Source organism: Dermacentor silvarum, chromosome 2, assembly GCF_013339745.2.
Source record: "Dermacentor silvarum isolate Dsil-2018 chromosome 2, BIME_Dsil_1.4, whole genome shotgun sequence".
NCBI classification, from domain to species: Eukaryota; Metazoa; Arthropoda; class Arachnida; order Ixodida; family Ixodidae; genus Dermacentor; species Dermacentor silvarum.
Genome location: NC_051155.1, coordinates 153,451,005 through 153,464,845, shown reverse-complemented (window position 1 = coordinate 153,464,845; position 13,841 = coordinate 153,451,005). Strand labels below are relative to the sequence as shown.

Sequence of the window (13,841 nt, the reverse complement as noted above, 5' to 3'; positions counted from 1 at the left end):
TAGTTTGTATTGTTTAATTTTCAGCACCTCCCAAGTGGCCGATATTGCTGATACTCTCTCTCTCTCTCTCTCTCTCTGTGTGTGTGTGTGTGTGTGTGTGTGTGTGTGTGTGTGTGTGTGTGTGTGTGTGTGTGTGTGTGTGTGTGTGTGTGTGTGTGTGTGTGTGTGTGTGTGTGTGTGTGTGTGTGTGTGTGTGTGTGTGTGTGTGTGTGTGTGTGTGTGTGTGTGTGTGTGTGTGTGTGTGTGTGTGTGTGTGTGTGTGTGTGTGTGTGTGTGTGTGTGTGTGTGTGTGTGTGTGTGGTGTGTGTGTGTGTGTGCACGCGTGCGTGTGTGTGTGTGTGCACGCGTGCAGTGTGCGTGGGGATTGGGTGGACGGATGGATTGTCCCCTTTAAAACTGGGCGGTGTGTTGTGCCACCAAGCTCTTGTTATTACATTACCTATTGTCCTACCTATCTAAAGAAAAAACGGTATGGTGATGATGATGATGATTTATTGGCATCCCCTTTAAAACGGGGTTAGCCTATCGTCTTGGGAGAAATATAACTGCCACCGAGATTAAATGTGGAGAAAATTGGAGAACATTATGACTAGTGTGCAAGTCAAGTTAAGTGTGGTGGTGGTGAAGGACCTTATTTTATAAAAGTTCAAAAAGCAGGTGCTGAAAGCATTATATGCGGGCAATGTTGCAAACGGGGTAAGGTAAGCGGACAACGTATTAGCAGAGCCCTTCCATGTTTTTTTTTTTTTTTTTTTTCATGTCACGAAACTGCCGCCTCAGTTTCATATAGATCCAGCGCCCGCCGCTAGAGGCGCAACCGTGCATGAGAGGGCATGCGAACACCGCTACCGCTGTGGTTGTGCGTGGGGCAGCCTCGGTATTCTAGCTTTCTCAACTTCCGCAACCGTCGCTTTACTTTCATGTAAGGATTTCTAACATTCCACATGCTTAAACAACTGCCTGAGCGCATCTTCTGCCATGAAATGAGCGCCCGGGATGAAAAAAAAAAAAACGCTCATAACATGGACCTCGCGTCAGTCTCAGTCAAAAAAAGAAATGCTTGGATTTTAAGAGCCAGAACCGCGATACGATTATGAGGCATGCCGTAGTGGGGGACTCAGGATTAATTTGACCACCTGGGATCCTTTAAAATGTACCTAACGTTAAATAAACGAGTGTTTTGCATGTCGCCCCCGTCGAAATGCGTCCGCTGTGCACTGCCGAGCGGTCTCGGTCCAGATTTCTTCTTCATCGCCGTTCGCTTCAACACTTCGGTAGGCTCCGCTTCTTAATATTTGCCTGAAATTAAACACCGCGCATTCGCAACAAAGCGCCAGTGTTCCCACTTATCACCAGATGCAAACATATGGGCTGTTGCACCCCTGCAAGTAAGCAAGCGCCTACTCTCGGTTGCGCATAGCGGCAGATTGTTCGCCGAGCACAGCTGTTCACTTTCTGTTAAACTGTGGGCAGTATGTTATCAGGAGATCAAAAGAGTGAAATTGTTATTGCAAAGGGCTGCTTCCGTAGAATACTTAATGACAAAGAAAAGGAAATTGAGCTGCTCCGTGCGCTTCCGATTTCTCTGCACAGCGATGCCATTTCTCAATGAGATTTAGCTAAGATAAATGCAGGACAAACTTCACTACTAAATGTATTCGGTGCGGGTTTTAGAAACGGATTAAGGCGAACGTTAAGTGTTAGGCCCTGCACAGTTGAAACTGCATTGTAAAACGAGACGGGACACGCGCTCACTTCCAACAGATGATTTATTGCTTTCGATGTAGCATGTATACATGGTTTACAATAGATTAAAATTAAGACAACTAAAAACCCCCCGATCAATCACTGTCGCCCGCTGCACATGCTTCCTTCTTCCAAGAGTCTTATTTCCTTACCAGATAGGGCTACCGATTGCTTACTGACGCATGCGCACTGTTCTCCAGCCATTCGTGCTGCTTCGATAATCACGCGTGTGAGCTCTTCCCTAAACTTGCAGGTCACTTCGGTCCGCTCGACGTGCGCGGTGCTTGTGCGGAAGCTTTGCACCAGTTATGTCAGTCGGCGCGGAGGACATTCCCTGTAAGGAAACACAGGAGTCAATGCAACGTGAAGCACAGAACCTGGTTCATGGACTCTGTAAAAAACGCCGTATACAGGATTACCATGCCTTGCGGCTCTTGTTATGTAGGGCAGATGGGCAGACGCCTTTAATGAGCGCCTGCGCGAGCACGCAAATAACGTGTGCATTGGAACGCAGCGTTTTCTCGTTTTGCATTCCAGCACGTGTGGCTGTACCCCACACTTCAAGCGTACCGAAGTGATTTGCAAGTTTAGGGACGAGCAAACACTGCGTGATTAGCGAAGCAGCACTGAATGACTAGAGAACACTGCGAACATGTTAGCAAGCCATCGCTGGGGGTGTTCGATAAAGAAATAAGATTCTTGGAAGAAACAAGCATGCGCAGCGGGCAACAGTGATTGATCAGGGGCTTTAGGTTGAATTTTCAAGTAAACTTTTTTCGTCTTATCCTTTAGATGCGCCTGTATGAGTACTACATACCTACCAATAAATTGCCATTTGGAAGTCAGCACTCGTCCCGTCTCGTTTTCGTCGCCGTTCCGCCGCTCTCGCTGTACAGACTTATTGTGGATTACCAACTAGCCCGATCAGCCACCTTGCTAGGGTCGTTTTTGTCGGACGTGACGCCTTGTAGAACGTGAAACTTCTTCAGTGACCCTTGCTTCATAACGGGAACGTAACAAAGTATCAGTCAATGTTGATTCACGTAATGAAGTTTTGTGACGTGTATCTGAAAACTCAATGAGATGTTCACAACAAATGCTAGAGATGACAACAAATAACGTGACATCAAAGGTAAGTGTCTGACGCATCCAGTCCCTTTAGCAAGAAAGTCGCATGATAAAAAAAGACGTTTTCACAAAATTACTGCATTTTGCATTGGTATGTGTATATAAAAAGGTGCAAATTGCTACTAAGTATTCATTGTCAATACTGGTGGCACCATGTTTTCTCTTTTGTACGAACTTTCGACACAGCGCCAAAATGGAATGAAAGAGCCTCAATAGGCAGTAATACGTCAGTCCACCAGTAAAGTTAAGTGAGGACTGTTCACCTCAGATTGATTGATTGATTGATTGATTGATTGATTGAACTTGGGATCGGTTGGAGCGGCTGGAAACACGTGCCTCCAGCTACTTCATTTCACTTATACCGGGCTGAGGTGCTCGGAGTTATTTATTGCATTATTTTTGTTTTTGCTGTTTTCTAGAGCTCTTATAATATCTGCTGTTCCAGTGTATTTTAAATCCGGCGAGCATTACTTCCTTCACTGCCACTGCATTGTATTTTTCATTCCTTCTTATTTTTCCTCAGTGACAGGAACCACTGCTTGGCACTCGTTCGCAACTATACCATATCGATAGTCGATGGAATAAACTGTTCCATGAGACTACGTTCACTCTGTGTGTGTGAGTATCTCTCGTGTATCTCACGCATTTATGCCCCAAATGGCACATAAAAATCTGCGAACATCTTTTTTTTTTCTTTTTTCTTTTTACGGAGCTGTTACTGTAAAATTGGTAATTGCTGGTAAGTGCTCCAACATTTCGAGTATTTGCAGGGTAACGTGTTCTGAAAAACGCACGTCAATCATGCCCCGCTTGACCCGACCGCCCGAAGAAGTGTAGTGCTCATGCCAACATCAGTACCTAAAGATACTGTAGCTTCCTAATCACCGGCGTGCGCTGAATGCTCTATGTCCGTCTTGCAGTAGCGTGGCAAGAGGGTAGGGGGGACGCACTGGGCACGTGACCCCTCCCCTCCATGGAATTTTGGTGTCAGTATATGGCCTACCCTGTCACTCCCCTCTCTTCCCGACCCCCTCCCCTCGATAAAGAAGTTACTGGCTACGTCACTGCCGTCAAGACGCTCAATTTCAATGCGGTGTTTGCTTTGCCACTTATATTCTTCGACTGATTTTAGAGCGCCGCTCTTAGGCGCCCGTTCCTGCGGTGAGCGTCGGCGTACCGAGTGAACGAGTGCCGCGAAGAATGAAAGCGAATGCGGAGCGTAGCGGGACATGAAAGAAAGGTGATAGCGCAGGAGGAGGTTGCAGCGGAACGATGAGGTGGAAAGCGGAGGAAGAGCGGAGGGGAGACGGCCTGCGCACGCGCTGAGTTGCCGGAGGCCTAGGCATCCGCAGCCGCGTGGGCGATCTCATCTGCGCTTCCGAGAAGGGGGGGGGGGGGGGAGAGGGCAGGGTGCAGTGAGGTGGTGAGGGCTAAGCTAGGGAGCCTACATGCAAGCGCATGCGGGCTCCCTAGGCTACGGTCGTGCGCAGCGTCAGCTGCTGAGGTGAGGTCAGTCCGCGGTACCAGCGTATGTGACGGGGATCACTGCTCCTGCAAGGGGCGATGGCAAGCGCCTACGGATAAGGCTCGATGTGACACGCCCTTGGGTGTTGTCGCCGCTGCGCTGGCGGCACGACTTCCCTGCAACAAAGTGCCGCTCTCGTCGTTGGTGGAACGAAAGCGTAGTGCCGCACAAGACGGGCTGTGCGGTAACGATGGCTATGATATGGCGCCAGAGTAGAGCGCGTTGTCTGTATGGAAACAAAGCGCTGCATGAGCGGCGGTCTGTCTGCGGCGGTTGCTTTGAATCGCACCCACGTGTCGCCCACGCGCTGCCTCTCGCGATCTCCCGATTACCAAGGCAGACTCGCCACACTTCGCTCCGTTTGGAACGTGCCGCACGAGACGATTGTCCACGCCAATATATCGCGAAATGAAAACACGTATGGAGCTGCGCTCAAATTTCGCATTAGGGAGTATCGTAATCATCGGTGCGTTTTTTTTTTTCTTAACACTTTTCTTTGCTCATTCTTATATCAGATATAGGTAGGACTCATAGGCCACAAGTCGTTCTCTGTCTTCCCTGTCCAGGCCAGTGAGTCCAGAACGTCGTATACTAAAAAAAAATCATCCTGCGGCAATAAACTGCAAGGGCAACAGAGGTCATATTGTGAAAGACGAGCTAGTTAATAATACAGGGTCGTAGCGACATCGATCACCTATCAACATGCACGCAGCTGAGAATTTTATTCATATTTTACGTGCGTACACCAAGCACGTAAAGGCACACCAAGCAGCCAGACCAACCGGAGCGATCGTCAATACCACCTTGCCTCTTTGATGCATCTCTGTATGCCAACTGGACTCCGCCGAAGAGAGGCCACTCTGCTTTATCGCTTATGGCTAGGGGTGGCATTTAGGAACTCTTATTCATTTCTCACTGGAATGGCCGACAACGCTCTTTACAATGCCTGTCTTTGCGAGGAGACGCTAGAACACATTTTATACGACTGTCCTGAATATAATGTTCCGAGACCGTCCCTGGCGTCCGTTCTAGCGCACCTTGACAATAGACCAATGTCAGTTGAAACGATTCTCACATGTCGTCGACAGAAGTCATCGCAGCTGAAGGCGACGAAGGGACTGCTTAGGTTTTTGAAAGAAACGGGCTTCGACAAGCGGCCGTGACAGTGATGTCACGTACCACGCAAGAGTAACGGACTGTGACTGACGATGTGTGTGCTGTGCTATGTGCTCTTTCTCTCTCCTCCCCATCTTTCTTCCTCCCCCATCCCGCTCCCATGTGTAGGGTAGCAAACCGGTTGTGCTAAACTCGTTATAACCTACCTGCCTTTCCTTCTCCGCTCTTTCCTTCCTTCCTTACGTGCGTAAAAATGTTACCTCACGAGTGTAATGCCAGCACTTAATTAGTACTATTTCAAGAGCGGAAACTTAAATTGGTGGGACGGAAGGGTAAATCAATGTAGTAAAGGTATTGTTAGGGTTGTGCCTTCATCATCAGAAAATGCTCGATTATCGGTACCAGTGATAAGCCAGTGACGTACCAGTACCGGTGATGGTACCAGTAATGGTACCAGTGACAGGTACCAGTGACGACGTATGCGTTATGCGAATTTTTCCCTTTTTTCTTTTTTGATTGGTCAGATATGTTCAGCCACAACTTGAGAAATAGGCAGCTTTTTTTTTGTAGACGCGCACAAGCAAAATTTAAGCAACTATTCTCACGACGTTAAGAGATTTTAATCACCAAACAGGCTAACAACTTGCTCTCTCCCACTCACTCATAACTATTGATTGGCTGCTGCACGGGTGCTATAGCTTGCATTTCACTAAATAATGGTGAATGTTTTTTTTTCTATATAAGCGAAATGTGCATGAATGCGTAGTCTATTGAAATAATACATACCAAGGCATCTTTGACATCCCTACCCGCCATGGTGGCATAGTGGTTTTGGCTTTGCACGGCTAAGCCCGAAAGCGCGTAATCAAAATCCCGGCCACGGTGGCCGCATTTCAATGGGGGCTAAATGTAAAAACGCTCGTGCACCGTGCGTTGCGTGCATGTTAAAGAACCCCAGCTGGACAAAATTAAGCCGGAGTTTCCCACTACGGCGTGCTTAATAATCAGATTGTGTTTTTGGCACGTAAAACGCCAGAATTTATTTTAATTCGGTTAACATTGCCACTCCGATCATTTGTCGAATTTCTCAATAGGCAGCATTTCTATAAACGATATTTCAAATGGTGCCCCGAATTTCAACAACTTTCAGTTGGAAACATCGAGAGGGTACTCATTTTTAATAACATTTGTATGTGCGCTACTTGTTCGTAACTTTCCTGCTGCATCTCTGTCTGTCTGAAAAACTGTTTCAAGTACACGGAGGAAGTTTAAGGTGGCCCGGAGGGGGTCACCTCTCACACTCACTAGGTGGGCTCCTCATTACAGGAGCCCATTGGCGACCGCCGCGGCCCATTACATCAGTGCTTTATTCCTGACCAAAATTCTGCTATAACCCAGCAAAGACGTTACGACTATGTGCCGTGACTACGCGTGTTAAAGAAAGGGCGTACCCTCTCGACGTTGCTAACTAAATGTTTTCTGAAGTTCGGGCAGTGTTCTGAAATATTGCCACGCGCTTGTGCCACTTGCTCCCAGAAGAAGACGAGGACAGTCTTGTGCACGAGCTAGCGCCTTGGTGTTTTGTCGGTGCTGCGCTGCCCCTTTGGCGACTCGGACTTACCTTAACGGCCTCTTTTAGAAGTCGCCTCTTCATTAAACGTGACATTTTTCTGGTGGAGGTGCTGGGTATTCTCGACCCATGCAACAGACCCCTCCTAGCAGCAGGAACGCTAGATCGCTACCGGTGCTCACGCCAGTACATCGCGCCAGCCGGAGAATCCAGGGATTGGCCCCCGAGTTTGAGCCGCTACCTGAGAGGACAACGACAACGTCGGCAGGTATGGATGCTACATCCGCTACTACCTCGACAAACCCTGCGACGGCTACTCCGGTACCTCCGGTACCTCCTCATTACACGCTGCAAAAACCGCGTGTGCCAAGTCCCTTCCATGGCGACCTTCTAGAAGACGTGGAAGACTGGCTGGCGGACTTCGAGCGCGTAGCAGAGTTCAATGGATGGACCGACGAGGCGAAGCTCAAAAACGTTTATTTCTGTCTTTTGGATGGTGCTCGCACGTGGTTCCAGAACCGCGAAGGCATCCTGACATCATGGCGTGAGTTCTGTCGCAGGCTCTTGGACACCTACGCCAGCTCCGATCGTCGAGAACGAGCAGAATGGGCCCTCCAGTCTCGCATTCAGAAACCCAACGAGAGTGTGGCTATGTACGTGGAAGACATGGTGCGTCTCTTCAGGCGAGCTGACCCTACCATGTCGGAAGACAAAAAGCTGCGTCACTTGATGCGCGGAGTGAAAGAGCAGCTTTTTGGTGGACTCGTTCGTAGTCCGCCCAAAACGGTTGCGGAGTTTCTCACTGACGCCGTCGCCATGGAGAAGGCCCTGCACCAGCGCTCGCACCAATACGATCGGCAAGTGAATCTCTCCTCTGCTACCAGTGGCCTAGGAGCTCTCACGACCGACGTCGAGTCGCTTCGCGAGATTATCCGAGCGGTAGTCCGCGACGAGCTGCGACAGCTGCATCAGACGCAACAGCCTTCAGCCAACTTCATCGCTAGCGTCGTGCGTGACGAAGTGCAGCATGCGCTCGGCGCACCACGTTACGAAGCAGCACTTCAGGCCGCTCCACCAGTTGAGGCCTTCACAACATCAAGTGAACCTCGACGGGCAACATACGCTGACGTTTTAAGATGCCCCGCCCCGTCGCCGGTGACGCCTCCTACCATGAGCGACTACCAGCGTGCGGCTTATGCCGACGCATTCAGGCCCCCTATCCCTGCACCAGCGCCCCTACCTGCCGTCACCCCGTATGCGACGCTTCAGTCAGCGCAGGCGGTTCCTTATTTTGGAGAGGCTCGGCCATCCGCGCGTAAATCGGACATTTGGCGCATGCCTGACCGTCGACCGCTCTGTTACCACTGTGGTGAGGCGGGGCATTTATACCGAGAGTGCCAGTACCGCTGCCTTGGACTCCAGGGGTTTCCTGTCAATTCACCCCGACCCCGTTTCGGACAACGGCCACCCGAGATTGAAGATTTTCTCGCCCGACAGCGTGCGCCACCGTCATCAAGGCGCCAGTCGCGATCGCCGTCACCACGACCATCCTATTCGGGAGGTGCAAGGCGGATGTCGCAAGGACGATCTCCGAGCCCTCGCCTGGAAAACTAACGTCAGCGACCTTTCGAGGCGAGGCCGCTGATACTGGACGTGCCGAAGACCTCCAATCGAAGCGACCTCAGACCGACGGAGACTTGACGACGCCAGTATCTCAGGCTGGAGACTTCTCCATGAACATACCTGTGCTGATCGACGGTCGAAATGTTACTGCCTTAATCGACACTGGCGCTGACTATTCGATTATCAGCGGAAAACTGTCAAGCCATTTAAAGAAAGTCATTACGCCGTGGACAGGGACGCACGTACGGACAGCTGGCGGACATGTCGTCAAACCGCTTGGTGTGTGCACTTCTCGGGTGCAAATTCAAAATTCTACATTTCCGATCAGCTCCCTTGTTCTCCGAGAATGCTCCCGTGAATTAATACTCGGCATAGACTTTCTTCGAGAGTATGGCGCCATCATCGACCTCCGCCGACGCTGTATCTCTTTCTCTACAAAGAAAGCGACGACACGAGATGCCAGCCGCCGCACAGCCGCTCTTCGAATTTCCGACGACAGCGTCACGATACCACCTCGTGCTAGTGTAATGATTGCGGTAACGTCCGAGGGCATACGTGAAGGCGAAGTCCTCGCAGAGTGTAACGTCTCCCTTCTACTTACGCTCGGAATTAGCGTGGCTCGAGGAATCATTGACGTTAGGGATGGCCAAGCTGACGTCTTGATCACCAATTTCACAAATGAGCACCGACACCTCTTCCAGGGCACTGCCGTCGCTTACGCTGAAGCCTGGGAGGACGTCATTGAGTGTTTCGCGTGTGGAGAAAGCGACAGCGATGAAGAATGCGTCCCAGATATCGACATCAATAACGAGCTGTCGGAGGACAATAAGGCGGCACTGCGGGGACTGTTGCGTGAATTCAAGGACTGCTTTGCTCGATCGTCGAAAGTCAGTCAGACACCCATCACGCAGCATAGGATAATTACTTACGAGGATGCACGTCCTATTCACCAGCAGCCATATCGTGTTTCGCAGAAAGAACGAGAAGCAATTCAACGACAAGTCAAGGAAATGATTGACGATGGCGTCATCCAGCCTTCAAACAGTCCGTGGTCGTCACCGGTTGTCCTGGTAAAGAAGGACGGCACTCTCCGCTTCTGTGTTGATTACAGAAAACTCAACAACGTCACAAAGAAGGACGTTTATCCGTTGCCGCGCATAGATGACTCTCTTGACCGGCTACGGCGAGCCAAGTATTTTTCCTCCCTTGACTTGAAAAGTGGGTACTGGCAAATAGAGGTAGACGAGCGTGACCGGGAGAAAACAGCCTTTGTCACTCCGGATGGACTTTACGAGTTCCGCGTACTTCCGTTCGGGTTGTGCTCTGCTCCGGCAACCTTCCAACGGATGATGGACACGGTGCTCGCTGACCTAAAATGGCAAACCTGTCTCGTCTACCTGGATGATGTGGTCGTATTTTCAGGCAGCTTCTCCGGACATCTTAAGCGACTGCGGCAAGTGCTCGAGGCAATCCGATCGGCTAACCTCACGTTAAAGCCTCAGAAATGTCACTTCGGTTATGAAGAATTGAAGTTTCTTGGTCATGTCGTGAGCGCGGAAGGCGTCCGTCCCGATCCCGAGAAAACTGCCGCTGTAGCTGCTTTTCCGACTCCTACAGACAAGAAAAGCGTTCGACGCTTCCTGGGATTGTGCGCATACTACCGGCGCTTTATACGCAATTTCTCTAAAATTGCTGCACCACTTACTCGTCTCACTAGAGACGACACGCCGTTCATCTGGAAGCTCTGCACAAGAAGCAGCTTTCGCCGAGCTTCGACATCGCCTGGCATCACCCCCGGTTCTTGGACATTTCGACGAGGACGCCGAAACAGAAATTCATACCGACGCCAGTAACGTCGGTCTGGGTGCGGTGCTCGTACAGCGGCAGGAGAACGACGAAAGGGTCATAGCTTACGCCAGTCGCACCCTATCACGACCCGAGTCCAGTTACACTACCACGGAGAAAGAGTGTCTTGCCGTCGTATGGGCACTTGCCAAGTTTCGACCTTACCTCTATGGCCGCCCATTCAAGGTCGTGACGGATCATCACTCCTTATGCTGGCTGGCAAACCTAAGAGACCCTTCTGGACGACTGGCACGGTGGAGCCTGCGCCTGCAGGAATACGACGTGACCATCGTGTACAAGTCCGGCCGCACACACGACGATGCCGACACATTGTCGCGCGCACCTGTTGAATCTGCCGATCAACACATCGAAGACGACAGCGCTTTTCTTGGCGCCATAAGCGGGACAGACGTATCGACACGGCAGCGAGCAGACTGTGAATTGCGCCCCATAATTGAACATCTAGAAGGCCGCAACGTCACTCTGCCCCCGCAAATTGCTCGAGGTTTGTCGTCGTTTTGTTTACGGCAGGGCATCCTATACAAGAAGAATTCTGCTGCCAGCAACAACACCTATCTTTTGGTCGTACCCACAGAGCTTCGTGATGAAATCCTGTTCGCATGCCACGACGAGCCTGCTTCTGGCCACTTGGGTTTCACTCGAACCCTTGCCAGGGTACGAAAATCTTACTACTGGCCGAAACTCGCCACTTGTGTTAAACGATACGTCCAAGCCTGCCGTGAATGCCAACGCCGAAAGTCGCCGAATGTGAAGCCTGCGGGATTGCTGAATCCTATCGAACCGCCTCGAGGGCCCTTCGATCAAGTCGGCATGGACCTCCTGGGCCCGTTTCCGTTGTCTACTTCCGGAAACAAGTGGATAATTATCGCCACGGACTATTTAACCCGCTATGCTGAAACAAAGGCTCTTCCTAAAGGCACAGCTTCTGAGGTTGCACAGTTTTTCGTACAGAACATCGTACTACGTCATGGCGCCCCATCCTGTGTCATCACGGATCGAGGAGCGGCGTTTACGGCAAGGCTGCTTGAAGAAGTTTTTCAGCTGAGTTACACCACGCACCGAAAGACGACTGCCTATCACCCTCAAGCAAATGGCTTGACTGAAAGGCTTAACAAAACAATGACCGACATGCTGTCGATGTACATAGACGTGCAGCATAAGACGTGGGACGAAGTCCTACCATACGTCACGTTTGCGTACAACACCGCTACGCAAGAGACCACACGCTTCACGCCTTTTGCTCTTGTTTACGGTCGTGAAGTGCAGACGATGTTAGAAGCCATGTTACCATGTGACACTTCTGACAATCTTGAAGACACTGAGCGTTTCGTGCAACGTGCCGAGGAAGCACGCCAACTGGCTCGCGTGAACATCAGGAAACAACAGTGTATTGACGCGCGACACTACAACCTTCGCCACCGACAAGTTGAGTACCAACCGGGTGACCAAGTGCTAGTTTGGACCTCCGTCCGCCGTAAAGGCCTTTCTGAAAAACTTATCAGTCGGTACTTCGGCCCTTACAAAGTGCTTCGGCGAGTAAGTGACCTCAATTATGAAGTCCTTCCTGACGGCACCCAGCCAGCACGACGCCGACAACCGCGGCCCGAGATTGTGCACGTAGTGCGGTTAAAACCATATTGCACACCACAATAGTCGTGGTTTCCGGACCATTATGTTTCTCCTGGGACAAGTCTTTCTGCCCGTCCATGCTTTGTTTAGCATCGAGTCGATGCTCTTCTGGGAGGAGGGGTAATGCCACGCGCTTGTGCCACTTGCTCCCAGAAGAAGACGAGGACAGTCTTGTGCACGAGCTAGCGCCTTGGTGTTTTGTCGGTGCTGCGCTGCCCCTTTGGCGACTCGGACTTACCTTAACGGCCTCTTTTAGAAGTCGCCTCTTCATTAAACGTGACAATATCATTATTTAGAAATGCTGCCCATTGAGTAACGCTGATGCACTACGGTGAAGTTAGACAGATAGCCGGAGGAGGCAACGTGCAAGATTCCTTGGCATGACAAAGCCGCGGTAATCTGTTTTTTTTTCTTTTTTTAAATGTAAGCTTTGTCTAACAACTTATCACTCTTTTGTCTTCCAGTTGCCAACATTATAACACACCCGCCGATTCCCGCTACTACGCCTACTGCCAAAGCTACTGTCGCTGCTGCTAGCACTAGCGCACCTATTAGTACCAGTTCTCCTGTTCCTGGACCCACAACTCACTGTCCTTCAGTAGACGGTTGGCCATCCACCAAGATTGGATCAACATTCAGCACACGTTGCTGTGAAGACTGCGATGGAGGTGACGTGTGAACAGTGCATTACATGCTGCAATGCTACTCACCTCCGAAATGCATCTCTTAAGAGGCTGCCCGCACGCTTGCATTTGTCGCTTTCTGCTAAAGCGCACTACCAAAAGTAACAAACAGCTTATAGCCTGGCCACTGTACGTATTCGCAATATAAAGCTTTTACAACTAATTTGTCATTGCGAACACTTAACAGATTATTTATACCTGTAACGCAATAGGATGCACAAACAAGGACGCAAGGATAGCTAATTCTGCTGCATCTATTATGGATCACTCGTATTACCTCAAGGCTGCACTTGTTACATAAACTTAATGCACCTTCCATATTGCGAAGTGGCCGCCTTTACAAAATTTTCTGGAAGAGCAAGAATGCTACCGGCGTTGCGCCTGACGCAGTGCGGTATTATGGGAGACAAGAGCGTACTCCTCCTTGTACTCTCGCTACTGAAACAACGTGTGTTGAATGAGTTCGGGTCAGTTCGCTCGCCTCCACTTCCACGCGAACCGTGTCATCGCATAAGTGTTCATGAAATTTTCATTGAACGGCCTGTTTCATCGAAAAAGCTCGCTCACGTCATTCGTAACGTGGCATCGTCTTTCAGTTGAACGGAATGCTTAGAATAAAACGGCTCTTGGTTGTACAAGACATTCACTGAGGTAATTCAAAATAAAATAACCAGAGTGTCATCTATTTGCGTGATAAAGTTTTCTCATCCATCCCAATAAAATAAGGGGAACACTTGATCTCGTCGACACAGAGGATAAACTGACTTTAGAACAGTATATTCAACTAAAGATTGCATTGATGTTATCAATCGCGTATTGAGAAGTCTATATATGGTATTTACATATCAATAAAATGCGTTCGATTCCGTAGCGATACCAGGGATAATTAAGGCAATGCGTAGTCAGGGAGAAGAGAACGTATGTGTGAATATCCTAGCAAATATCCTAGTTATCC

The 13,841-nt window shown here is 49.9% G+C and overlaps 1 protein-coding gene across 5 annotated transcripts in view; it reads left to right on the top strand.

Moving 5' to 3' along the window:
- Window positions 1–13,841, top strand: part of LOC119441924 (adhesion G protein-coupled receptor L4-like) — a 145,103-nt gene that overhangs the window by 74,943 nt on the left and 56,319 nt on the right. For 2 of the 5 annotated variants that reach the window (XM_037706588.2, XM_037706587.2), the window contains exons 13-14: window positions 3,398–3,492; window positions 12,668–12,871. In XM_037706588.2, the coding sequence (XP_037562516.1) occupies window positions 3,398–3,492; window positions 12,668–12,871 (299 nt within the window). The remainder of the gene's footprint in view (window positions 1–3,397; window positions 3,493–12,667; window positions 12,872–13,841) is intronic. The other 3 variants (XM_049661738.1, XM_049661740.1, XM_049661739.1) reach the window with 3 other exon arrangements.